Genomic DNA, 25630 nt, shown 5'->3' with positions numbered 1-25630 from the left:
GAGTCCATCATACAGACAATACTCAACAACCAAGTCCTATACGCGGCATAACACTGCTTTATGACTTCTCTTTGTTTTGTCCCCCGAGTAGCCTCTCTAATTTCTCCATTTGATTTCGCAAATCCTTAATTTCTTTCTGCACCAGAGCGCCCTCGGTCAACGCAGTACTGATGATCAAGAAACTGTCAGCATCAGACTCATTTCGACGGACTTCATTATCGAGCTAGGGCCCGGGATATACGTACTTTGGGAACACTTTTACGAGATCTTCAAATTTCACTTTACTAATCTCACCTTGAGAATCATCTTCAACGGTAGGATTTTCCACTTTGGGATCTCCTTCTTCATCAGGTGGAGGTCCAGAGAAATATGCTCGAAGTCTTTGTGATCTAGAATGAGATATCTGTGATTCAAAGAAAGCGATCAAAGTCAAGGGAACGAAGAATAACGTCGACATGACATATCGATTCAACGTTATATACCATTCTTTAGGTAAAACCCATCTACATCGCCAGGAACATCAGTATAACCCGTGTAATGTAAGATATCAATTCAGAGGACTTACTCTAAAGGAGCAATGAGAATGGCTTCGATCAAATTGAACGGCGCGATACTATCTACACCATCAGCCGTATCCCGCTTCATCAGATAATGAAGCTAAACATACTAGACAAAAGAATCGGGAGCTCGAATTCTGCCAGATCGCCAGGACTAATTAGCTCTTCCACAAACCTTTAGACTGACTGCAAGCATAGACTTACAGATCGATAGTCTTGTGCGCGAAGAAGACCAAATACTCGTCCGTCTCATTGTCAGTGACATCTTGGTACGCTGACCCAAAGAGAGCAATAAGAACGTTGACGAGAATAATGCTGGAGATGAAATTCCATCCGTAGAAAATGATTAAACCGAAGGGATAGCCGAATCGTTCGCTTGGCGAATCGAAATCTGGCGACCTGCGATGCGATTCAATAACGTCAGTCAAGCAGGCTATCGTTGCCCGAGATGGCAGAGACCGCTCACCCTAAGAGAGCTTGAATCAAATTGTTCACAACGATCGCAGTTCCGCCAGTCTCGCCGTCTGCAGCATCAAGAGCATACATTGACTAGAAGTTGGTATTAGCTCTGGCAGTCAGCTGCACTAAGAGTAGCACTCACTTGTACGAAACCGACAGCCATGATGCCCAGTCTGAGTACTTATCAGTGTCTAATCACCTCTCGTCGAAGAAGAGGACTTACAAAATGAAAAAGATCGTCGATTCTCGACTACCCAGCTGATCAGCAGGACGATTTCGAAGTACAATCGCAGCTTACTTACAGCATCCGAGTAACAACCACTTGCAGGGATCCGACCTATACGCATCGTCAATCAAACACTGCTTCGCTTCATCCCTCCACCTTACGCACAGTTTTATAGTTGTCGAAGACAGTCAACTACGCCACACAGAAGATTAGCATTGCATTCGCATTGCGCCGTAGGAGTGAACAAGGTGGATGACCTACAAGTTTCATCCATATCAACGGAGCAACACAAGCTAGAACTTGGAAACTTCTAAAATGGAGTAAAGCGGCTTGCTCATCTTTGCTCGAGTCGAGCGACAAACCAACTACTCGCAGAGCGAACGCGGTCAAGAGTAGGCCATCTGTGAGGAAGTTGACAATAGTCCAAAAGCCCTAATATTGTCCCATGAACTCAGCCATTGAGTATGGGATGTTTTTTAAGAGAGACTTACAATCGTGGCCATGGGTCTGTTTGCGATACGTATGATCTGTAAGATCATGTTCAGTCAGTCGTGCTCAGTATAGCTTGTAATCAACGGAAAGACTTTACCTTGAACATCTTGGTGATCTCTATTGATGGGTAATATGTCAGCTCAGAATGGTCAGCTCGTCATATCAGAGGAGGACAGCTTACCTTCTACTAAAAACGCAATAGCCATTACATACAAAACCACTTCTGCCCAATCCCAATTTCTGTACGGATCCAGGGTATCAAGTGGACTGTTGACGAGTGTGTTAGGTCAGCTTGTTTTTAATAGTCATCTCTCTTTGCCTTTACTCTTACCTTTGCACACTTTGTGAGTAGACTAGGCTTGTTGTTAGCGGCAATGCCATATTGACACGCACAAGACTTACCATATAGGAAGACAAACCAAACTATGATTCTGAAGATACTTTGGTATCTAGGTACACTCAACCTTTCGGGATTGAGATGATCCCAAAACCTATTAGACTCGCTTCTTTCGTATGGAACGTAGTCGATATCCATATTTTCATTGTTACGTTGTACCCAGTCTCCCTTCCATAGTGAATTAACCACATGTTGAGCTTCAGACGAGGAGAGGAAGATCTAAAATCGTCGTATTAGCTCTCGTTCGGTATCGGTAACAATTACGGAGGCAAGAAGGCTACGACTTTGGGATGTCCTTGGTGTGGAGGTTTATATATATTTATATTTATAGTAACTGGTTCTTGACAAACAAACGAAAACGTACAGTAGAATGTTGATCGATAGCTGTTTCCAATGCACTGATAGGAGCAGAATCATCTCCATCACTCTCTCTATATTTATATCTTGTACTCATGACGGACTCAAGTCTATCAATAGGTAAATTATGTACAATTCTTCGAGCTAAACATTCAGCTGCTACTGCTCTACAAAGATTCTCATCGTAATCTGCGGGATTGGCATATGCTTCTTTCATAAATGTAGCTTTAGCTCGAAGGAGACTGTATAGTGAAAATCATCTTTAGAATTTACCATATATATATATTGAGTGTTAATTCTGGAGACTTACCAGAATGGAACTGATTCGCCAAAATCTCCACCTGCCTTAGCAAAAGCAGCAATTACTTGCGGAGTAATTATACTACTTGTCGCATCTGATATTTGGGATAATTCAACTTCGACAGGAAGTAATTTTAAGATTAATGCTCGACATCTTTTAACGAGCTCTAATAAGTTTGACATATCAGCCGCAATCAGGGAATGCGATAGTTGTCTACTTACTCGTGATAGAATCCTAATGATACGGACGAGTAGCAATATTAGCTTGAATTATCCTCCATCAGCTCGAGAGAATATCACTTACTGGTTCTGGTACAATTGACGTAACACTCAGAATGGACCTTTGGTCTTCAACAGCCTACATAGCGTCTCATGTCAGCTAAGCTTGGAATTGGAAAGAGAAATGACAAACTTACAAGTGCGTCACCCATATTGGCGCTTTCACGTACTGATGGATCGAAATACTACGGAATTGAAAGTTGCGTATATTAATGTTGCAACTTTGAATTTATTGAAATTTACTGGGGGATATGTATATTTTCAAGGTGAATAAATTGCTCGAAGCTAATGACGTTAAATTATCAAAACAAACCTGAAACGAACCATATGTATCATCATCATCATCATTCCACGTGTTATAGTTAAAATCTCAGGCACGCGGATATCTGACGTCAGGATATATCCTAAAAACAGATTGTGAGAGATAGTTGATAATGAAATTGCGAGTAGATTTACAGTGCTACATCTTAAGGTAATACACTCATCTTTCACTCCGAAATAGCCTCCTGGAGCTTGCAGACAACAGTACAATGGGTGTATTCGATAAATTCAAAGATCAATTTCATACTTCTTCCCCTTCATATGATTTCCCCACTTCTCATCAACCTATACAACTTGGACAAAATGCAATATTTAGATATAGACAACAAAGAGGTGTTAATTTAGGATCATGGTTTTCACTTGAAAGATGGATTTGTCAAAATGTATTTAGAAATGCTTCACAACCTGGACAAAGTGATTTTGACGTTGCATCAGGAAAAGATGCAAAGAGAATTTTAGAAGAACATTGGGATACTTGGATAAGAGATGAAGATTGGAAATGGATAAAAGATAGAGGATTCAATTCCGTTAGAATACCTGTAAGTGTTCGCTACATCCTTGCATCTCTTCTTCCTCCTAACTCCAACCCAACACTGCTCATCGTTATATAACTGAATAATACTCTCGGTAATCTAGATATCATACTATCATTTATGTGGACCTCTTCCCGAAGTACTTAAAGGAACAGATTTCGAACCTTTCCATCATATTTTCGAAGGTGCATGGGGTAGAATAAAACGAGCTATCGAAATGGCTGGGGAATACGGCTTGGGTGTATTGATAGGTAAGCTAGGCGGATTCGCTTAGGATGAGATTTCAGCTAATCCGGTCTATTCGCAGATCTACATGGGGCTGCTGGTGCGCAAAATAGTGACGGTCAGTAATATTTATTGCTTGGTGAATTGAATGCTTACTCGCCTGGATTTATCTTTTTCAGCCCATGCCGGTTTATCAAAAGGCAAAGTTGGATTCTGGGATAAACATTCAAATTTAGCTTCAACTTCTTTAGCACTTCGATTTTTAGCTTCAGAATTATGTAATATACCTCATATTGTAGGATTAGAATTACTTAATGAACCAGCCAATAATTCAAAATTACAAGGATGGTATAAATCAACTATTGAAGAAATCCGTTCAATTGTACCATTTGATTTCCCATTATATATCTCAGATGCATGGGATACAGGACATTATTCTTCTTTTGTAGGTCAACATGATAAAGATTTTATTGTATTAGATCATCATTTATATAGATGTTTTACAGAATCTGATAAAAAAAAATCAGGATATCAACATTCAAAAGAATTAAAAGAAAATTTTCAAATTGAATTAAAAAATCAAAGTGAAATTTCTAAAAGATCATTAATAATTGGAGAATGGTCTGCTTCTTTAGATTCTAATTCTTTTGGAAATATTTCAGATACTGAAAAAGATTCTCAAAGAAGAGAATTTGTTAAAACTCAATTAGAATTATTTGAAAATGATACATCAGGTTATTGGTTTTGGACTTTTAAAAAAGGTGATGGATGGGATGCAGGTTGGTCTGCAAAAGATGCTAATAGAGCGGAAATTTTACCTAATTGGGTTGGAGGAAAGAATTTTAAAGGACATCCTCCTCAAGGAGTAAAGGAAAGGGAGTTACATGAAGCTCATAGTGAGTTATTATCATTTGATACTTTTTTGCTTGACTCCATTATAAGTATGCAATGGTAACGTTAAAATCAAAATTCGAAATTACTTAGATTCTCATACTGGTTATTGGTCATCTCATGGTGGATCACCTGATCCAACTGTATTCGCACCTGGTTTTTCTCAAGGTTGGGATGATTCCATTTTGTTTTTATCTCATCCTTCTGGAACAAGTCAAATAGGTTTCATATCACAATGGATGAATAGAAGAAAAATTGAATATGAAAATCAAAGTGGAAAAAAATTGGGTAAAGCAACTTGGGAATGGGAACATGGTTTCAAACAAGGTGTTGAAGCTAGTTTGAAAGTATGTACGTCTTGATTTTCACTATCAAGTTAGTTGATTAAGATGCGAAGATGAATTATGAACGATCTCAATGCCATCTGTTCTATGAGTAAAAATTTTGTATATATAAAAATTGCATGATGTATAATTGTTGTCTTTGACTCTTCAATCGACCTTATCCACACCTAAATAATAATACAAAAGCAACGAATAAAGACGAAATCCATGAGTCGAAGTGGAATTTATTATTTCCTCATATTTGAGAGCGCTCGTCGTAAAATTATGAGAACGAGAACCTTTCAGTAATGGGGAGTTGTTTTGACGATGATTGGGATCAATATAAAAACAAGATGAATCAAAAGTTGTTATAAATACTGGAGAAAATAATAAACTGTTGAAAATCGAAATTCGAAATTCGAAATTTGAAAGATGCAAGCAGGGAATTGACGAAACAAAAAACTCATTGCGAATGATGCGAAAATTGATAATTACATTTCAATGCATGAATCACGATCTAAGCGACATTTCAAAGAAGTATCAAGTCAGCTTCAATCATTCCCATTTTTTTTTTTTGACAAATGATAATAAGGAATAGGTATGAATTGGTTGAATAGATCAGATACCGTTGTAAAATGTTTACGCGCATTTTTCCGGATCAAGGGAAAATAGCACAGTGTGAATACGATTAGGAAAGTTTTTTTCATCATAAAGAAGATGGTTGATTTGTGATTAGAAGAGATAGGTAATGATTGTTTGATTGTTTGAAAATGAAAAGTTTACTCACAATTATTACATATATAAATGATCGCTTGATTAGTCTAATATATATCTGCTAAAAGCGTTAAAAAAATCTTTTCAATGATAATATACAAAAGAAAAGAAAATATATAAAAACACCCATTGAAGCAACCTTTTTGATTTAATCAAAACGATTTATAATCAAAATCTTAATCTTTCTTCTTATTCTTTTTATCAAAACGATAAAAAAATTGAATAAAGAAAAAAAAAATTAAAAAAATTAAGGTATTTGTTTTTCCACGGGTTGACTCATACAACGACCAATAGCACTGCTTGGTAGAGCAGGCGAAAGAACCTTTAACCCTTTTCAATCAAATACTATTTCTTCCATATATTCAAAAAAAAACAAATGGAAGAAAGTATAAGGAATATGGGGGATATTCTTTCCGGACGTGGATCTAAGAACCGCGGGTATGGGTGAGAATGTGTATATCGAATAGGATCAGGAATGTGTGATTAAGAATATGATGTTGCATGTCGATATATTGTGTATAATTATGCAGATCAGACAAAAGATATAATGGAAGAAAAGGAATGCAAAGAGTCATCTACACAGACGGAGGACGTTTATATCCTAAATTGATAGTGAATATATTTCGACCAATTTGGTGAATTTATTATATGTGCCACTGTAATAATTACCGGTTATCTCCGTTAGGGCAAAGCATGTGGCAAAGATCCCATTAGCACGAGTAATTAATATATACTACCGGTTCGGTTGAGTGTGTTCGTCGGTACAAGCTATGTCGCTGACGACGATACTATTAGTACTATTAATAAGGTTGAATAATATATTATGAATCATATTTATATTGTAAAGAAATGATAGATTAAACCAAAAGATTAAGCTGACTGATCATCGATAAACATATCTTCTATCAATATAAACATCTTCGTCATCTATATCATTGATCGACTTGTCACTTTACAATATACCCCTAGTAACGTTTCAGTTGCTTATACATCAAAAGCAAGACTCGCGCATCACACACATATATATATATATAGATAAATAAGCAACAACCTTAAACTCCATCTGTTGCCTTCATCCCATCCTCCACTTTCATTCCAACGTTCGCCGAAATAAGCTGTATCAATATGGTGAGTCCGCATTCACCTCTGTCGCAGAAAACACACAAGATACAGCCGAAACTGACAAATATGCCAAAAATAGCAGCAGCAAAACGACGTGACGGATATCATCATTGATGAGAATGGTCCAGCGCCATTGGAGGTAGAGGATTTACCAAATGTTCAGGACTGTGAGTGCTCATTCGCTGTTCGTGTCCACAATCACGTGGTATATCAAGCATGCGCATCACACCCATCCCCCTCATTCATCTATTAATTGATAAGATCCATCACATTGGTTTCGATACGCGAATTCTCATCATCCGTCCTCATTATCTTACCGGTGGACTTCCGCCGTCTACCACCTAGCCTTGATCTCTATTCCATCTGGTGTCTGCCACGATGTGATTTGCTCCGCTAACCTAGAACTTCATCGTATAGTCGAAGCCTACGCGGCGAAGGCGATGCCGGACTTAGGACTTGAGATCGAGGACTTCCAAGCACAAACATGGCGTATCGAACACTGGAGTCAGCAGGCAAAGAGGATAGTTGGACCTGAATTCAGTTGCGGTGGACACAAATGGTGAGCTCTTGAATTTATAGCTTTTATACGACTTTGCAATTGCGAACCTTGCTAAATCGCCATGGTAGGCGTATTTTACTGTTCCCCCAGGGAAATGCAAATGGACAACCAAATGATATGGTTTCAGTTTATCTGGATTACGCAAACCCCAAAACAGCACCGGAAGGTTGGCATGCATGTGCTCAATTCTGTTTAGCAATCTCGAATCCCTGGGATCCTACGATTCAAACTTCGAGTCGTAAGTCTAATTATCTATATGTGAAAGTCGTCACCAAGCCGCTAATACGGAAATCTTTCTATCCGATAGACGCACACCACAGATTCGTTGCTGAGGAATGTGATTGGGGTTTTACGCGTTTTGTTGATTTACGAAAATTGTATACTGCGGACACAGCCAATGGCAAGACACGGCCGACAATAGAGAATGATGAAGTGGAGATCACTGCATTTGTAAGAGTATTGAAGGATCCAACGGGTGTGCTTTGGCACAACTTTGTGAAGTGAGTGAGGATGTTTCACGCTCCATCTGCCTTCGGTTTCTGACTAGAATCGGTGTATAGCTATGACTCGAAGAAGGAGACTGGACACGTAGGATTGAAGAATCAAGGTGCTACTTGTTACATGAACTCGCTGTTACAATCTTTGTTTTGCACAAATTACTTCCGAAGAGTGAGTTCAAATCTGTCTTGTCTTGAATATCTATCAAAGCATAAGCTAAGCGAGGAATATAGGCTGTGTACCAAATACCAACAGAGGGAGACATACCTTCAGAATCCCTCGCCTTAGCTTTACAAAGAGTATTCTATCATCTGCAAACATCGAATCAACCGGTCGGAACGACGGAATTGACAAAATCTTTCGGTTGGAAATCGCTGGATTCGTTTATGCAGCATGATGTGCAGGAATTCTCTAGAATATTACAAGATAAATTAGAAATAAAGATGAAAGGTACTCCTGCTGAAGGAGCGATTCCAAGGTTGTTCAAGGGATCTATGAAGAACTATATCAAATGTATTGATGTGGATTATGAAAGTTCGGTAACTGAAGAATTTTATGGTAAGCTGATTTCGCTGGAATGTCTCCATGATTTTGCTTAAACATCTGCTTTCAGATATACAATTGACCATAAAGGGCATCAAAAATCTTCGTGACTCATTCCGTGAATACGTCTCAGTTGAAACATTAGATGGGGACAACAAATATATGGCAGAGGGTCATGGTCTTCAGGCCGCAAAGAAGGGTGTCATATTCAAAGCGCTTCCTCCGGTATTACATATGCAACTGAGGAGATTTGAGTATGATATCGAGAAGGATGCTTTGGTGAAGGTGAGCTCATGGTGAAAAAATTCCGCTTGTACGCGCAGCTTACACACGTATGCCAGATCAACGATAGACATGAGTTCCCATTCGAGATCGATCTCGCCGAATTCCTTGAAGAAGGCGCCGACCGCTCGCAATCTCATGTCTATAAGCTACATGGTGTTCTCGTACATTCAGGTGATTTACATGGTGGTCATTACTTCGCCCTTATTAAGCCAGAAAAGGATGGCAGATGGTTTAAATTCGATGATGACCGGGTGACGCCTGTGACGGACAAAGAGGTATTAGAGGATAACTACGGTGGAGATATGCTTAACGGGTTAATTCCTCCTCACCAACGTACGCAAGCTAGGACACTCAAGAAATTCACCAACGCCTATATGTTGGTATATGTCAGAGAAACCGAATTGGATACTGTCTTGGCGCCTTTCACAGAAGCCGATACCCCTTCACATTTGAGTGAGTTGCATGTTTAGTGTGCATCAAGCGTTGCAACTGACGTACAACGGTCCCACAGAGGCGCGATTGGATGCTGAGCGTGAACAATTGGAAGCCAAGAGAAGGGAGAAAGACGAACAACACCTTTACCTTACAGCCAAGGTCATCACAGATGAGATCTTCTCCAGGCATCAAGGATTTGACCTTGCTTCATTCGACGACAAAAATTTGCCTGCGACCGAGCTACCTACTTTCCGAGTCCTGAAAACCGAAACCTTCTACACTTTCAAACAACGAATCGCCCATTATTTCAAAATATCAGAAAGGGATTTCAGATTATGGGTATTGGTGAATAGACAGAACAAGACCGTCAGACCGGACGTTCCCATCCACGATTCCGAAAATTCGCAGAGTGAGTCAGCGATCCAGCAAGTGTTCATGCAGAACCATTCAACTAACGGATAATCTCTCTTGTCACAGCAATGGATCACATCCGAAATAACATGGCAGCCCGTGCAACTGACTTGAGACTATACCTCGACTACAATCCCGATCACGCCAAGTTCAATGCTATACATGCTGATCCCAACAATGCTCCAATCATGATCTTCCTTAAATGGTTCGACTGCTCGAGGCAGACTTTACTAGGTCAAGGCAAAGTTTTCGTTAACAAGAATAACAAAGTCAGTGATCTGCTAGGTGTGATCCAAGAAAAGATGGGTTGGCCGTCATCGACACCTATCAAGCTCTATGAAGAGATCAAAGCTGGTATGATCGAAGGAATGAAGATAAAGCAGACTTATCAGCAAAATGAGATCCAGGATGGTGATGTGATCTGTTATCAGGTCGATATGACCGATAAAGAGTGAGTTGTCGGTCATGTACAATCACATGTACATTAAGCTGACGAGATGGTCATCAAGGGTCGCCGATCTCGAGGCTCAATCACTGTACTCAACTGTTCCTCAATTTTATGATTTCCTGCAAAATCGAGTATTGGTGCAGTTCAAATCGAGGAACGAAGATACGACCGGGAAAGCTCCTGACTTCGATCTCATGTTGAGCAAGAAGATGACTTATGACATCGTGAGTCTACTAAAATATTTTGCATCGCTGAATACTAATCCGCTCATCGGGAATCGTAGATGGCACATCGAGTCGGCGATTACCTAAAGCATGATCCATTAAAATTACGATTTACCTCATCCAATCCACAATCCGGCACACCTAAAGCCATCATAAAGCGATCACTCAATCAAAGTGTAGCAGATATCACCCAAACGAATTATTACAGCCAACATCCAAACGTCATCATCTATTACGAATTGTTAGATATAAGTATTATAGAATTGGAAACCAAAAAGTCCCTCAAGGTGGTTTGGACAGGTCGACACAATAAAGAAGAAATCACACATTCTTTCTTATTACCTAAGACATCAACTTTCGCAGACGTAGCGGACAATTTAGTGAAAGCTGTCAAGATCCAACCAGGTGGTAGTGGGAAAATCCGAATATTCGATATTTCTTCCTCCGGGAGGTCACAGCGGGAATACACTTCCAGTGAGATGATAGGAAACCTGACTGAACCTGCCGAATTATATGCAGAGGAGATACCGTTAGAGGAATTAGAAGCTTCGGCCAACGGGGGCGTTGAAGGTACCAAGATCGTCAATCTGTTCCACTATGCGAGGGATCCTTCAAGGATACATGGTACTCCATGTAAATTCGTGTTGAAGGAGGTAAGTCAATGGTTCTTCGTTAAGGCTCATTTGTCTGTACCAGATCGAGCTGATTGATGTTCCCGTTACTGTTATCCAGGGCGAACCATTCTCGGAAACTAAAGAGCGATTACAGCAACGAATCGGTGTTAACGATAAGGACTTTGCGAAATACAAATTTAGTTTGGTCACTTCGACAGTGTTTAAACAGCCTTCGGTAGTGGAAGACAGTGAGTTCAAGATGATTTGGCAAAGAAATGTTCAATCCTAATTTGCTACTTTCTTTCTAGATGACGTACTGTACGATCACAAATGGGCAGCGGATGATGCTTTAGGCTTAGATCATATCGATAAGAGACCTAACAAGGTGAACGCCGAGAAAGGTATCGTTATGCGATAATTTAGGTAGCAAGAGAGGGGTTTAGTTTTTTCCACATTATAGCATATGGAACTTTTAGTTCGGTATTACGCAAAGAATAGAATTTCATATTCAAGTCCTCGAAAATACAGCGAGGCATGGGGGCAAGGAGTTTCCACTAGCTGAAAATCAATTACTATATATAAATTAAAATGGAGAAGTTTGTTGTGATTTGTGTTTGCCCTTTTTCATATCCGATTCGTACCAGAAATACAGATCAATGTATTAGTGTTTTAAGATTGCACTTGAATCTCGATGTAAAAGCTTTGCATGTCATTATTATTGCAATTTCGGTCAAGTCCGTTCAATGACGTTGTGTTACTTCGATCACTCTTTTGTAATCGTTTGTTATTCTTTCTCTTTTCATCCAGCTTTAAAAGCGATAAATATAGTAGAATTGATATAGATATGAGAACTGATCAAGAAGGACACGAACTAATATTCTCATTATAAACCTCAATTTGAATCTCATTGGATACCAAATAACTCAAAAGTCAAGTGAATTTATCAAATATCTCATAGAAGAAAGATGTCATTCCCATTAATTAATCCAACTTATTCAATTGAATATACATTTCATCAACATTTAATAAATTATATAGCAACAGGATTATCTACTGGAAAATATTATAGAATTCCATCATTTTATTCACCTTCAAAAAGAGAAATTGAAAATTTAAAATCATTATGGATAAATTTATATTCAAATTTTAAAATTGAATTAATAAATAAATTTAAAATTGTTGTTAATAGAAGATTACCTAATTTAGAATTAGAAAATATTATTAATAATTTAAAAATAAATTCATTAAACTTAAAAGATGATGTAAGTTTATTTAATTTTTATTTTATTTTTTAAAAATAAAATATAAAATAAATTTTATCATTATTATTTAAATTTCTAGTTTACAAAAAAATTTATATAGCCAAATGTAAATGTTCATTTATATGAATTAAGAAGTTTAATTCCTTCAAATTTATTATCTTCAAATTCTCTTAAATTATTATTACCTAATTCACCTCAATTTTTAATAAAAGAAAAAGAAATAGAAATAGAAAAAGAAAAAGTAGATGAACAAGTTTTAAAATTAGTTAAATGGTTTAAAAATGAATATATGAAATGGGTAGATCCAATTAAATGTTCAAATTGTAAATTTGAAACTTTAAATATAGGTTTAGATCAACCTAATTTAAAAGAAAAAGAAAATGGAGCAAATAAAGTAGAATTACATAAATGTAAAAATAAAAATTGTGAAAAAATTAAAAGATTTTGTAGATATACTAAAATTAAAAGTTTAATAAATACAAGAGAAGGTAGATGTGGTGAATGGGCACAATTATTTTATGTTTTTTTAAGAATTAAAGGTATTGAAAGTAGATATATTTGGAATAGGTATGTTTTTAAACTTTACTTTTAAGCCCCTCAATTTTGATTTAATTCCTTTTTAATAATTTTTAAATATCAACTTTATACCGTTAACTTGAAATTTATTTTTAGTGAAGATCATGTTTGGTGTGAATATTGGAGTCCAACTTTGAAACATTGGGTTCATGTTGATTCGTGGTAAGTGATTGCAACTGTTGACGAGATATTACAAGCCCGGGATACAATTAGCAATTGCTCTGCGCAAAGTTGACGCTTAACCACCGATACGATTTAGCGAAGCGGCGACAAACAAACCATTGCTCTACGCGAGAGGTTGGGGAAAGAAACAGGCTTTTTGTCTGTGAGTCTACATGATACGAAAAATTTCATCTAAACTGAATCATCGATTTGCATGCTCGGATAGAGCATTCGGAGCATATGGTGCGGAAGATGTAACAAGAGCATATGTTGATGATTGGAACGAATGTAAACAACGTCGAAGGGCAAAGGGCTGGAAGGAAATGGACTTAAGAAGAGTGAGTAGCTGTGAGAGCTTATTTGATTTACGAATGGAAGTCACAAGATTACGAAAGGTCGTCAACTGACTTTTGCATTTATTCATTATTCCCCTCTGATAGGCTTTATACGCTCATACGGTTTCCATCCGCCTAAAATTGCCGCTTGAAGAACGAACACGCTTGGAAGCTATGGATAACCTCCAAGCCCTCTGGATGGCTGATGAAGAGGGACAATTAGCTGAAAGCGAGCGAATGGATCTGGGAGGAAGAATCAGTGGACCAGAAAATTGGAGAGCTATGCGAGACGAACTAGGGCTGGGTGGAAAAGAAGTCAAGATTCCTAAATTCACAAGTGGGTTCTGGTGGATTTCTGTATCAAGCATAGAACACCTGTTAGCTCCAATGAAAGCTGTGGAAAGCTGATCATCGTGCCAATAGTACTCGATTCTCTCAGCGTCCATCATGACAAGCTACTACAATATGGCAATACCCGTCTAACGTCAAAGGGGATCTTACTGACCGATGGTCCTTCTCAAACTTCATCATTCTTTAATCCCATACCAATCAATCAACACAAAGACATCAGATGCAAATTCGGATTCAGATTAACTTCTCCGCAAAGTGGAGAAGCGGATGGAATAGCTTTGATATTCTCTTCTCAAAAGGGACTGGGTTTAGGCGGGTATGGGTTAGGGTATGATGGATTAGGTGATTCTAAAGATTTTGCTATTGAGAGTAAGTTGCACGATTTCCTAAGTTCATACGCCGGAATATAGCATGTACTAATTTATATATCATAAGTTGATACTTATCGCACACAAGATCATGCGGATGATCCACCTACACCACATATCTCGCTTCACTCACCTTTGAAAGCACATCATCAATACTCATTATCATGTACGAAACCGGGAAGTATACCTTTTTTATCTGATGGAAAGGCGTATAATTTAGAAATTTTCTATCAATCTTTAGAGGCTGGGGGAAAAGAAAGGAGGGTTCGAGGGTATTTACATACTCCTGACGAAGATATATTGGAAGTGCTTGATGTACGTCTACCTGAAAGAGCAGATCCTGATGGCAATGCAGAATGGTTCGTGGGTATATCTGGATCATGTGGTGGATTATGGCAAAAGGTCAGTCAGCATTGAATCTACGTTTACAGCATCTTAGCTAATGCTGTTCCTACTGTTCCAATATTATAGCAAGAAATATTAGCTTTCGAATTGGATGTCGTTAAATTTGATAATGTCAGTGAAGAATCAGTACATGAACAAAAGCGAAAAGAGGAAGTGGCAGAAATAGAGAAAGATGAAATGTAGAATGAGTGTCAATATTTAGCAAGCTCTTGTTCTGAGGTAAGATTGACCGACGTCCTATATCTGTTGTACATACATTGTAAAATACCTTTGCATTATAATTGGCCCTGTGAACAAGATGATTACGCATTTTTCTCGTGATTAATTTGCACTTAGAAATTGACTTTCTTCTTCTTCAAGTCATTCATGGAAAGGTAATTTACTAACTATGTCCAAAAATAGCTTTAGGTTTATAAGATTCATCAATTTTTTTAATTTCTTCATTTGTTAAGTCAACTTCCAGGCCTTTTAAAAGATCATCTAATTTATCTAAAGAAGTAGTTCCAATAATTGGAGCACAAATGAAATCTTTACTTAATGACCAAGCAAGTGAAACTTGTGCCATTGATATATTTCTTTCTTTTGAAATTTCTTCAATTGTATTTATTATTAATTGATCTGATTCTGATAAATTTCCATACATTTTTGATGTCATTTGTGATCTTTCTGTATCATTCTTAGCTTCTAACGATCTACATAATTTTCCACCTGCTAATGGACTCCAAGGTATACAACCTACACCGAAATGTTTAAGTGTAGGCATCATCTCACGCTCTTCCTATCAATAATAGAAATCAATCGTTACTTATCGATTTGAGAAATGTAAATTTATGATTTTGTTTGATAGGCTCACCTCTCTGTATATCGCGTTATGATAATTCTGCATCGATATAAACGGTGTGAGTTTGTTTTGTATGGCGTATTCTATATAATAATTTAGCCTCTCCTCTGTTATTTGTCAAACTGAATAAAGTAAGACCTCGTTGATCGTTACGACTCACGCTGCATTAGTTGAAATTGCCAAGCATAACAACTACTCATACCTAAATATCTTACATGACCGGCCTGTACGATATCGTGTAAAGCTTGCATTGTTTCTTCGATCTAGGTGACAGATTAGTTCGGCAACAAAATTACATATTTACAACTACTTGACTGGTAGATCGGCTTACAGGTGTCTCATAGTCAAATCGATGGCACTATAGTAACCTATGTATAAGCTAAACGCATGGGGGACCGAATTCAAAATTGAACACGAATTACCTGAAAAACGTCCACATAGTCCGTACCTAACCTCTCAAGAGACCCTTTGATAGCAGCGAAGATTCTCTGTGTGACTCCGTCAGCATGAATTCGTTTTAAGATACAGACAGCAGACCAAGTCAAGGTGGGAAAACGACATACCTTTCTGCTCAATCTACTGTTGTTAACATATCCAGCTGGTCCATAAGATTTTTCATCTCCCCAAGACATATAAGTCTTTGTCATAATAACCACACTTTCTCTGGGGATATCATATGTTTTCAAGAATTTACCGAGAATTCTTTCAGAATGACCTTGTGAATAAGTATCAGCTGTATCGAATGTCTATATGTATTATTTCAAATCAGTCAGTCATTCTGAATTGTTCGTATGCGGTCGGAGTGAAGTCTAACTCACATTGATACCTTTATCATAAGCATGTTTCAAGTGTTTTAATGCCTCTTCTTCTTCTAAAACCCATGTCCAATTATCTTTAGGTCGTTTAACTCCATATGACATACATCCTAAGATGATTTTGGAAACCTATATAATTAGACACCGTAAACAATTTATCAAATATGGTATATGATGTTGAAGTACATACCTTCAACCCACTCTTACCGAGTCTAACGTATTGCATCTTGTTTGTGGTCTCAGTTGACATTGTATGATCTTGATGAAAAATGGGGGAAGAAGTATAATCATAGGATCCCTCATTTATATCTACGATTGACCGAAACCATAAGATCGGAGAGTAAGAGTAAGCATTACGTTATTGTCGTTTTATCTTATATAATCGTTAATCAGGGAAACGTAATCATGCTTACAAGATTTAGGTTACAACTATGACGTCGTATGCAACCCCCGTGTTGTTTCATGTTCAACCTTCAGTTTCAGAGAACGACTCGAATTTCATTCTTTGTTCACACGTTCATCAATTGCATCAACTCACTTGACATATTCAAATCAATCAACTTTCAGACCATAATCTCAAAATGCCGTTAGCAACAGCAGAAACAGCAGCAACAGCAGCAACAGCAGCAACAGCAGCAACAATGCCGTTTTCACCTCCTAACCGACCTGCTCTTTTCATCTTCTACGGAACCTATGTTGAAGCTCGTCAAAGACCTCATCGTTCCGAGCGACCGGTTCCGGATCAGGTAACAGACTTGATACAACTATCTCTGAGGTTAGCGGAGATGTTAATTGTCCACCCTACCTCTATCGTGAAAGCAGCACACATTCTTGCCAAACCGGGCGCGAACCTGGATTTAGTTTGTGGAACGATCCGATCAATTCTCCAGCAGCCTCAATTTGTGATTGTTATTTCCAATGAGTGGACCAAACAAACTTTCGGTATGCATGCTCGGCCTCAGATTGGAGCTAAACATGTAAGGAGGAACGAATGGACAATCTACGTGAATTCATGGGTAAGTCCTCAATTGGTGCATTTACTCGCAATTAGACTGATCAGGATAGCTGAGCCTTCGATCCTACGGTGGCGGTAGCTGACGTCTGTACTTGATTCCAGTTTGTAGAACGACTTGTCGATGCCGAGGCTGCCATCGATCCAACTGATTTTAAACGCCATCTGTTCTTATCGGCAATGGGAATGGCTCATGAAATTATCCACGTCCTTCGACGACAAGTTTGGCTTCTCATTCCACATGAGATTGACGACTACGATACTCCTTCGAAGTCAACAGCTAGTGGAGTTGTAATCGAGGCCGAGGCTGGCTGGGAGTTCGAGGAGGAGGTCTTGGGAGGTCGTTGTGAAGGGTTGTGGCTTTCTGGCAATTCATCCGACTCTTCAAGCTCTGAACCACCTTCAACTGCGGAGCAGGAGGCTCAACTACCTTCTGACCTTTCTAAGCTGGACCTTTTGGGATTTAAGACCTTATTCTCAGCCGTGGCAGAGGTCGATCGAGTAAGTCTTTGTAACTCGATGGCTTACTATCCGCTAACCAATTGTCAGCATCAACCGTTCGACTTCTTAGCCATCAAACGATCTGGGCGAATATACGATATTCGAGATTCGTGGCTAGGTAATCTTTATGATGGTGAGTGGTACACTATGTTAGCGTCCAAGCAGCTGACCACCGGTTTTGTAAACCAGCTTTCATGTCCGGCGATATCAACTCTGTTCCCTTCCCGCCTGAAGTGGATGAGGAACCACTTCAGCCAAAGGAAGTTGCCCGCATGCGCTTCCTTCGACACAAACGGGATCCCAGTCGAGATATTATTAGATCGTACGAAAATCAAGAACTGGATGCATGAATGCTAAGAGGATATACATAAGAGAGGGGTCGAAGTTTATATGAGATTATTCTGTAGACTTCTTTACCTTCTTCACCTTTTTCTTGTCCCCATCTATTTTCTTCTTCTTCTTACTTGGCGCTTCACCACCAGTACTCGATTCGGTAATCAAAGTCTCCGTTTGATCAACATCCATCTTCTCTTCGACATCTTCTCCGTTCTTCCTTTTTGTTTTCTGCTTCTTCTCATTCGATTGTTTCCCACCTAAAATTGAAGAAAGTTGATTCCACATACTTTGAACACCTTTGAAATCTTTTGTCTTTTCTCCATTCTTTAAATTTTCTCCTACTAATTGTACTTTTGTAAGATCCCATGTATTGTTCATATCCATTTCCAAATTTTTAGAAGTTCTTGCAAGAGCTAAAGAAAATTTAATTACATCTTTTAATTTATTAGAATTCCAACCATTTTCTTCAGAATTTGAATTTTCAATAGTTTTATAAATTGCTTTAATTGAATTTTTTATAAATTCTTCAATTTGTTTTTTATTGATTATATTAGATTTATTAAAAGAAGGTAAATGTTGTAAAATTATTTGTAACATTGAATAAGCTTGTAATTGTCTAAAAGTATTAATTCCTTCTTCTGTATATTTAATTAAATCATTTGATAAATTAAATGCTTTTGATGGGAATCTTTTTATGAATTCTATAATAAAATTAGGATGTAATAAAGATGATTTTCTAATCATGAAATCTTTTAAAGTTTCTCCATAAATTTGTTCAATTATTTTAGAATCATTAGAATTAGAAGAAGATTCAATAGATTTAACAATGAATAATGAAGATAATGAACAAAGATTTGAAAATTCTGCTGAATGAGCTTTTATAGCCATTGAATGAATTTCTTTAAGTATATTTGTAGCTCTTGAAATTTCAATTGAACAAGGTACTTCTTTTGGTTTATTGAATTTTGAACGTAAGATACCGGCTGCTTTATTTGCTAATTCACTTTCTGATGAACCACCACCTCTAACTAATTTCAATAAAGCCAGAACCACTGGTAGAATCAAGGGATTGGACACCTGTTTCTTTGCGTAAACATCGAAGAAGTCCAATATACGATTCTTGAAGTGTAATGATTCGATTTGAAGGTCTGTCATAATATCTAAGCGTCAGCGATTGATCCGATTGCATGCTCACACTGCTTGTAGAGAGAGGGGGGAGGTGGAAGAGAGCCAATAGAGGGGTATTTGCGATACCATCCTGAAAAAGGGAGAGGACATGTGAAAGAATAGGTGGGTGATCCCTCAGGGGCGGCGAGAAAAGAAAGGGAAAGATCAGGATCAAAAGAGAGGGTGGAGTCGGAAAAAGGTAGTAGAGGAGAGAGGCAATAGGAGGCAAGGAGGAAGGGGATCTCGACAACGAGGGTATAGACAGTGGGCGTTTCAGGCCCAATAACTCAGTACTCACGCTTCAAATCAGTCTTCTTAGTACTCGCGGCTTGTTGTCTGAAAACCTCTGCTAATTGTTCGTCAATTTTCATCATTTGCTCATCATCCATATACTCTTCTTCTTCCGATTCTTCTTCTTGATCTTTGTCGGCAGTATCAACACCTAACCCAGCAACGTTGAGAGCTTCAGCCACTCTTTGTCGGAAAGCAGGGTCGACTTCAGGTAACTCCTCTTCATCTTCTTCTTCTTCCTCATCTTCAGATTGCTCGGCTTCTTCTTCTTCATCATCGTCCTCCTCCATATCATCATCGTCCTCTTCATCATTATCCCCCTCCGAAGCAGCAGCTGCATCGGCAACGGTTTGTTCCATTTGCTATACTCATCATTATCAGCTCTGATCTTTCAGATCGATGAATGATGATAGGACTGGACTTACAGCAGTTAGGAGATCCATACTTGCCTCGGTTAATGCTGTGGAGATCAGAGCAAATACCAAGTTTGCCAAGTTTCTAAGATCGTTCGAGCCTTTGTCCAAAAGAGCAATGAGGACGTCCAGCAACGAGTCGATAGGTGCATGATCATCCTCTTCACTATCCTCGGATATCGATGGTAAATCAAATAATTGTCGAATCGCCGAATTTGCGTTCTGCAGCCACCTCAAAATCAGCACGTTGCGTTCACTTTGTTGAAGACCCTTTCATAGAGCTGAGTCTCACCTCAAGTAATTCCAAGGCATCTTCAACTTCGTCGTAAGTCTGTAGTACGAAGAAAGCCAATATAATTTCTGATCCTTTAGCAATTTCCTTCCTGTCCTCTTTGACCTTCTCAAGAGCGTCGAGAGTAGACAGAGCTTGCTTTCGAAGCCCGACAATTTCTTCATCCGCCTCAGCGGTGATCTCAACATATTTGCTGTCCTTCTCTAGCGTGCTCAAGGTATCAAGAGCTCGACGTAACCAAAGTCTTCCGGAGATATCGCAACCTTGCTGTCTAGGAGTCTTGCTGTCATCCGAAGCTGCTCCACGTTCTATGTAAGCCATATGGTCGCAACATATTCAAAAACTTATTCCGTTATAGAAACTCACCTCGTTGAGATACCGAAGCTGTAGTCAATTCCACCAGACAGCTGCTCAACCTAGATCTACAAGCTGCAGCGGTCGGTTCCGACAAAGCAGGTTTTGGAATTGTATGAAGCTGTCATTATTTTAGCTCGACCACTCCCTAATGTCCGTAAAGAGGTCTGTACTCACTGCGGAAATCAGACTTTTCTTGTTGGCCTTTCGGATAAGGAAAAACCCATGGACAAGTAGGAATTCGACGACGGATGTTATCCATTCATCGTCTTTAGGTACCGAACCATTCCTCGATAGTGCTAACAATTGATCTAAAGCCCATAAACGCCTTTCGTCTACTCTGACGCTATCCAGACTGGTAATCGAAGTAAGTCATTAGCAAAGTCAGATAGTCTTGATTGGTTTTCACTCACTTCTCGTCGCTGGAAACAATGATGTCTTGTAAATACTTGACATAATCCCTTGTTCCCTCAACATTCAGACTTCCCATTATACTTTCGACAGTCTTGGTTTTGGTGACTTTATCAAAGTCGGTCCTACCGTGCTTTCCGACCAACTGAGACAACAAAGTAAATCCAACTTGAGAATTTTCTTTGGTGACTTCTTGAACCTTTTTAGCGATTTGCATAGCCGCTTTGTGTAAATATCGATCGGACGAAGAAAGATTGTTCATCCAGCACCTCATAAAATTTGGTGTAAATATCAGAGGCATGGATGACGCTGAAAGTACAGGTAAAGATCGTTCAAATACTTGGAAACCCCAATATCGTCTCTGAGGAGAAGCTGTATTTGAAAATAATGATTCTGTAACCGGTTCTATGATTAGCCAAGCTTCTCTTATGAAGACGAGTCAGCTGGGTGGAGACATACCATCGACTACAACTCGGAAGAAGTCTTGGAAAGGCGCTTCTCCAGTGATGGTTTCTGTTTTGCCGCCTTTCTTAGGGAAATAGTGTTCTAGAATAATGTTCCATACGAAGTGTAATTGGGGTTTCCAATTACCGCTTGTTGAGGTCGACACACTATCATCATCTTCGGCGGATGCTTCCTACGATTAACGTCAGCTTGTGCGGATCGCGTCGAGCACTTCCGATGCTTACTTTCAGAACACGACCAAGAGTGACGAGGTTATGAGAATTGAGAAGGGGAGTATACTTGAAGGTTGGTGCAAAGCTTGCTTTCCAGTCAATACCCTGTTAAATGAATGATGGATCAGCTACGCCACTCATCACCTGATACAGATCTGCTTCGAGGCGGAGAAATCATACGCACATCCACTTTTCCTTCGAGCATCAAGACCAACGCAACTTTCTCCTGATTCCAAGAGTTACCATCCAAAACTTTTTCCACTGTTTGCTTCAAAGCTTGCTCTCTCCATGTCACTTGACTATCAAGTAAGCCTTGTACGGCACCTACAAGAATCCACCAAGCACTTTCTCTCATCCAAGCTTTAGCTTCACCCAATTTAACTAATTCATCAACAACTTTTGCAAAATCGTTGGAAGTCGCAGTAACCGAAAAGAGGGAATTCGATTGTATGACTGATGTTAATCCGAATAATCTAGCGAACATCATATCTCGTTCGTCCGAACCTTTCATATTTTTCGAATATTGTGAGTTCCGTATAAGTAAGCTGAGTACTTGGGTAGTTGTAACTGTTTTTATACGTGATAATAACTTTATATTCTGTCAGCTCAATCACCCTACACATTCTGTGAAGTTCTTAAAACACCAAATGAATTGCACTCACTTCAGTCAGAGTCACTGCGAATCCAAGTCTACTACTTTCTCTAGAACTTCCCAGACCTCTGACTAATCTTTTAACGCAATATACGACATCTTCAGCATTATCTTTACTCAACCTCTTATCCAACTTTCCACCCTCTCTTTCTCTCGCAATTGCATCTTCATCATCGGATACATCCACTTCAATACCTGACTCATCATCATCGTCTATCTCATCTTCATCGTCTTCATCTGACTCTTCTTCGTCGGATGTGACAGGTTTTGAGGTAACGAATGATTGTTGGAAATTTTCAAGATTTGATACCAAGGAAGCGGAAGCTGTAAGACGAGTATCTTTACTTGAGTTAGCCAAAGGCCAAAATAACGGTAATATATTTGAAGCCATCTTGCTATGTTTTATAGATAGAGATGATCAAGCTAGAGATATGATAATGAATGATATAAGTGCATAAGCTGATGTTCAGTCAGTACTAGTAATTTTTGAAAATAAAAATATTTGCTTTTGCTCAAATGAGGGGCACCGAGAATAACGGAATCAATTTGACCCATATATATATATTGATTGGCGCGTATGTTATTTTGACCTTCGCCCTTCAAGTTGGAATTAGTAGTAGTAGTTCCAGTAGTCAATCAACATTCTCGAACACCGTCGTTTTATCCTTATATATACAGCTTAGACAGTAGAAACAGTCACAATCGGTGGCCTTCGCTTTGGTCTCAGTTCTTCACCCGTCTTACGACCGCGTCCTAATTTATCTTACCGAAAGCTTACATTTCGACGCTCATCATGGCTCAAAAACAACGCACGAACCAAGCTATCACTTTGAAGGGATCTACGGCATTGGTAACAGAGTTTTTCGAGTACAGTGTAAATAGGTGAATAGATCACTAGTATTCCTCATGAGTTTCTCATCACTCGCTGACTAATCCCTATCTCAGCATCCTATATCAACGAGGTGTCTATCCATCCGATGATTTCCGGTAAGCCCGAAGTAATTCCCACAAGCACAGCGATTTCCAGCTAATAAGACTGTATAGAATGGTCAAGAAGTACGGTCTTCCAATGCTGGTCACTGCAGATGATAATTTAAAAGAATACTTGAGTACAATTTTATCGCAAGTGCAGGGTAAGTCAAAAACATATTTTCCATGACTGAATTCAAGCTTTATACTGACACGACCATGTAATCTCTCTCTCCTCACAACGCCACTCATTTGCATATGTCAATCCAACGAATTGACCTCAATGATGATCATCATCTTCACTCCTCCTTACCCGGTTGGATCTGGTCCGTTCCTCTTCATCTTGAAATTAACTCTGAAATGCCTTCGCAATGTAGAATGGCTTCTGTCATCCTCGATAAATCGTCTAGTGTTGGCTATCAAATCAATAGAAACGGGTGAAACTTTGGAAAGATGGCAATTCGATATACATACAGATGAATCAGCTATAAATAATCCTTCTCTACCTGGTGGACCTAAACAAAGCCAAGGTAAAAAGAAAGAAAAGACCGAAAAGGAAGTTCAAGGTGAAATTAGGGAAATCATGAAACAAATTACAAGTAGTGTTACCTTTTTACCTATACTTGAAGAAGAATGTGAGTTGGACCCCTTCAAAAATGTCAATCACCGTAGTCAATTGAACCTCAAGTCGTGATTGACAGGCTGAAAATGCTGAGCTGATTATCGTCATATATAGGCACATTTACTCTTTTGGCCTATACCAATGACTCACCAGAAATGCCTGTACCTGCTACATGGGGCGATGCTGATCCACATTTGATAGATAGAGGTAAAGTGGAGCAAGTTAGATTAAGGAGTTTCAGTACGAACGTACATTCTCTAGAGGTGCGTTTAAATGAATTCACGGAAATTTTACCCTAAATAGACGTCGCAAATCGTAGCTGACAAACTTATTTGTAATAAGGCTATGGTTGCATATAGAGTTGGAGAGTAAAGTTACCATTGCGAACATCAAGTGGCTTTCAACAGGAGTTCAATGGTCATAATTGTGACTTTGCTCCTTATATAGATGTGAGGTGTGGCTATTCACGAATTTCATGATGATAAACCATTTGGCATGTATACCCAATTGTACAGTACATCACAATGTGGGTGTGAGAGGATTTTACAAAAGCGATTTCACGTTTACTATAAAAATGACGATTTGTGAATACATAAATCCTATGATAGTTCCCTTTTTGCTTGAAGACTTCTAAAAAAATAGTTATTTTACTTTTTAGAAGCTTTAAGAGCACTAGCAATAGAAGTCATAACATTTTGTCTATCTCTTAAATAATTAACTTTAGCCCTTCTTAAATCTTTTATAGGACCATTTTTACCTATTGCTTTTTTAATAATTTTAATTTCTTTAATTAAAGGTGAATTTAATTTAAAAGACATTTCAATTCCAATTTTATTAACTAAATTTCTTAATTTAAAACTTGTATCAACTCCACCTCTTTTTTTAATTCCCATTAAAACTCCTGAAAAAGGTGAAATAGTTTTTTTACTAAAATCTGTATATTGTAAAACTGTAATTACTGATCCTGTTTTTAATCTTTCTGAAGATCTTCTTTCAAATAAATTTGAATAAATTGACTTTGGTGTAGATTTATTTAAATGATTTATTATTGACCATCCTTTACGTGGATTTAATAAATTTGAAGGTGCAGGTGATGTTGTTGTTGATGAACGAATTATTGCTAAAGGGTTAAATGGGTATGCTATGGGAATCCGAATATTAGTCAATTGTCAAGCCAATGATATAATAAATGATTGTGCATGGGGGTATGATGAATTTCAATTGGTGAAACAACACTGATCGACATGTTAGTCGTCGGGTTCTCACTTACACGATGATGCAGGAGCGGTAGAAGTTGAATTGTATCTCTTCGAGCTTGACGCTATTGGTTGTCGAACGGTGTCGATGGCTTGATTCAGCAAACGAGGAGCAGTGGTTCGGGACATGATGAACACGGATCCGGTTGCGATAATAAATTCGTAGTTAGCGATTTATTCTTAATAGGTCTATTCTCTACTTTTCTGTTCTGACAAGTTTGAAAACGTCAAAAAGACAAGCTGTACAACTAACTAGACGAAATCTCGGAAATCCTAGATTGAATGAAAG

At 38.5% G+C, this 25630-nt stretch overlaps 9 protein-coding genes across 9 annotated transcripts; 5 read left to right on the top strand and 4 right to left on the bottom strand.

Moving 5' to 3' along the window:
* Window positions 1–58: 58 nt before the first annotated feature.
* I206_102619 (uncharacterized protein) lies at window positions 59–2971 on the bottom strand (the record flags this gene model as incomplete). Its single annotated transcript, XM_019154727.1, has 18 exons — window positions 59–167; window positions 246–503; window positions 566–613; window positions 668–694; window positions 762–956; window positions 1024–1106; window positions 1159–1189; window positions 1240–1266; window positions 1319–1353; window positions 1408–1434; window positions 1504–1674; window positions 1734–1769; window positions 1832–1851; window positions 1916–2001; window positions 2066–2087; window positions 2137–2350; window positions 2496–2730; window positions 2799–2971. The coding sequence occupies 18 exons, from the start codon at window positions 2969–2971 to the stop codon at window positions 59–61; spliced, it is 1797 nt and encodes a 598-aa protein (XP_019012130.1).
* Window positions 2972–3597: 626 nt separating this feature from the next.
* I206_102618 (uncharacterized protein) lies at window positions 3598–5399 on the top strand (the record flags this gene model as incomplete). The annotated part of the gene is made up of 5 exons (XM_019154726.1): window positions 3598–3927; window positions 4025–4172; window positions 4229–4264; window positions 4326–5042; window positions 5131–5399. The coding sequence occupies 5 exons, from the start codon at window positions 3598–3600 to the stop codon at window positions 5397–5399; spliced, it is 1500 nt and encodes a 499-aa protein (XP_019012129.1).
* Window positions 5400–7259: 1860 nt separating this feature from the next.
* Window positions 7260–11691, top strand: I206_102617 (uncharacterized protein; the record flags this gene model as incomplete). Its single annotated transcript, XM_019154725.2, has 15 exons — window positions 7260–7262; window positions 7336–7423; window positions 7674–7815; window positions 7884–8053; window positions 8123–8315; window positions 8376–8484; window positions 8547–8871; window positions 8927–9141; window positions 9198–9594; window positions 9653–9985; window positions 10054–10438; window positions 10497–10659; window positions 10719–11312; window positions 11392–11521; window positions 11582–11691. 15 exons carry the CDS (start codon window positions 7260–7262, stop codon window positions 11689–11691), a joined length of 3357 nt encoding a protein of 1118 aa, XP_019012128.2.
* A 547-nt stretch (window positions 11692–12238) lies between these two features.
* On the top strand, window positions 12239–14915 carry I206_102616 (uncharacterized protein; the record flags this gene model as incomplete). Its single annotated transcript, XM_019154724.1, has 9 exons — window positions 12239–12535; window positions 12636–13102; window positions 13208–13273; window positions 13371–13436; window positions 13500–13611; window positions 13714–13945; window positions 14032–14328; window positions 14395–14729; window positions 14799–14915. 9 exons carry the CDS (start codon window positions 12239–12241, stop codon window positions 14913–14915), a joined length of 1989 nt encoding a protein of 662 aa, XP_019012127.1.
* Window positions 14916–15114: 199 nt separating this feature from the next.
* Window positions 15115–16638, bottom strand: I206_102615 (uncharacterized protein; the record flags this gene model as incomplete). The annotated part of the gene is made up of 8 exons (XM_019154723.1): window positions 15115–15510; window positions 15586–15656; window positions 15734–15836; window positions 15905–15931; window positions 15996–16061; window positions 16137–16319; window positions 16392–16517; window positions 16579–16638. The coding sequence occupies 8 exons, from the start codon at window positions 16636–16638 to the stop codon at window positions 15115–15117; spliced, it is 1032 nt and encodes a 343-aa protein (XP_019012126.1).
* A 331-nt stretch (window positions 16639–16969) lies between these two features.
* On the top strand, window positions 16970–18251 carry I206_102614 (uncharacterized protein; the record flags this gene model as incomplete). The annotated part of the gene is made up of 4 exons (XM_019154722.1): window positions 16970–17404; window positions 17506–17901; window positions 17950–18034; window positions 18091–18251. The coding sequence occupies 4 exons, from the start codon at window positions 16970–16972 to the stop codon at window positions 18249–18251; spliced, it is 1077 nt and encodes a 358-aa protein (XP_019012125.1).
* Window positions 18252–18297: 46 nt separating this feature from the next.
* I206_102613 (uncharacterized protein) lies at window positions 18298–22885 on the bottom strand (the record flags this gene model as incomplete). The annotated part of the gene is made up of 11 exons (XM_019154721.1): window positions 18298–19385; window positions 19703–20057; window positions 20121–20330; window positions 20401–20696; window positions 20767–20875; window positions 20932–21109; window positions 21168–21558; window positions 21625–21802; window positions 21855–21947; window positions 22027–22431; window positions 22505–22885. 11 exons carry the CDS (start codon window positions 22883–22885, stop codon window positions 18298–18300), a joined length of 3684 nt encoding a protein of 1227 aa, XP_019012124.1.
* Window positions 22886–23287: 402 nt separating this feature from the next.
* Window positions 23288–24457, top strand: I206_102612 (uncharacterized protein; the record flags this gene model as incomplete). Its single annotated transcript, XM_019154720.1, has 6 exons — window positions 23288–23376; window positions 23440–23481; window positions 23539–23627; window positions 23841–24098; window positions 24200–24348; window positions 24428–24457. The coding sequence occupies 6 exons, from the start codon at window positions 23288–23290 to the stop codon at window positions 24455–24457; spliced, it is 657 nt and encodes a 218-aa protein (XP_019012123.1).
* Window positions 24458–24732: 275 nt separating this feature from the next.
* I206_102611 (mitochondrial 54S ribosomal protein bL19m) lies at window positions 24733–25470 on the bottom strand (the record flags this gene model as incomplete). Its single annotated transcript, XM_019154719.1, has 2 exons — window positions 24733–25226; window positions 25356–25470. The coding sequence occupies 2 exons, from the start codon at window positions 25468–25470 to the stop codon at window positions 24733–24735; spliced, it is 609 nt and encodes a 202-aa protein (XP_019012122.1).
* Window positions 25471–25630: the final 160 nt, after the last annotated feature.

The sequence above is a fragment of the Kwoniella pini genome, chromosome 3 (genome assembly GCF_000512605.2).
Source record: "Kwoniella pini CBS 10737 chromosome 3, complete sequence".
In the NCBI taxonomy this organism is placed as follows: Eukaryota; Fungi; Basidiomycota; class Tremellomycetes; order Tremellales; family Cryptococcaceae; genus Kwoniella; species Kwoniella pini.
Note: the sequence above shows the minus strand (reverse complement) of the source record. Positions and strands in the feature narration are given on the sequence as shown.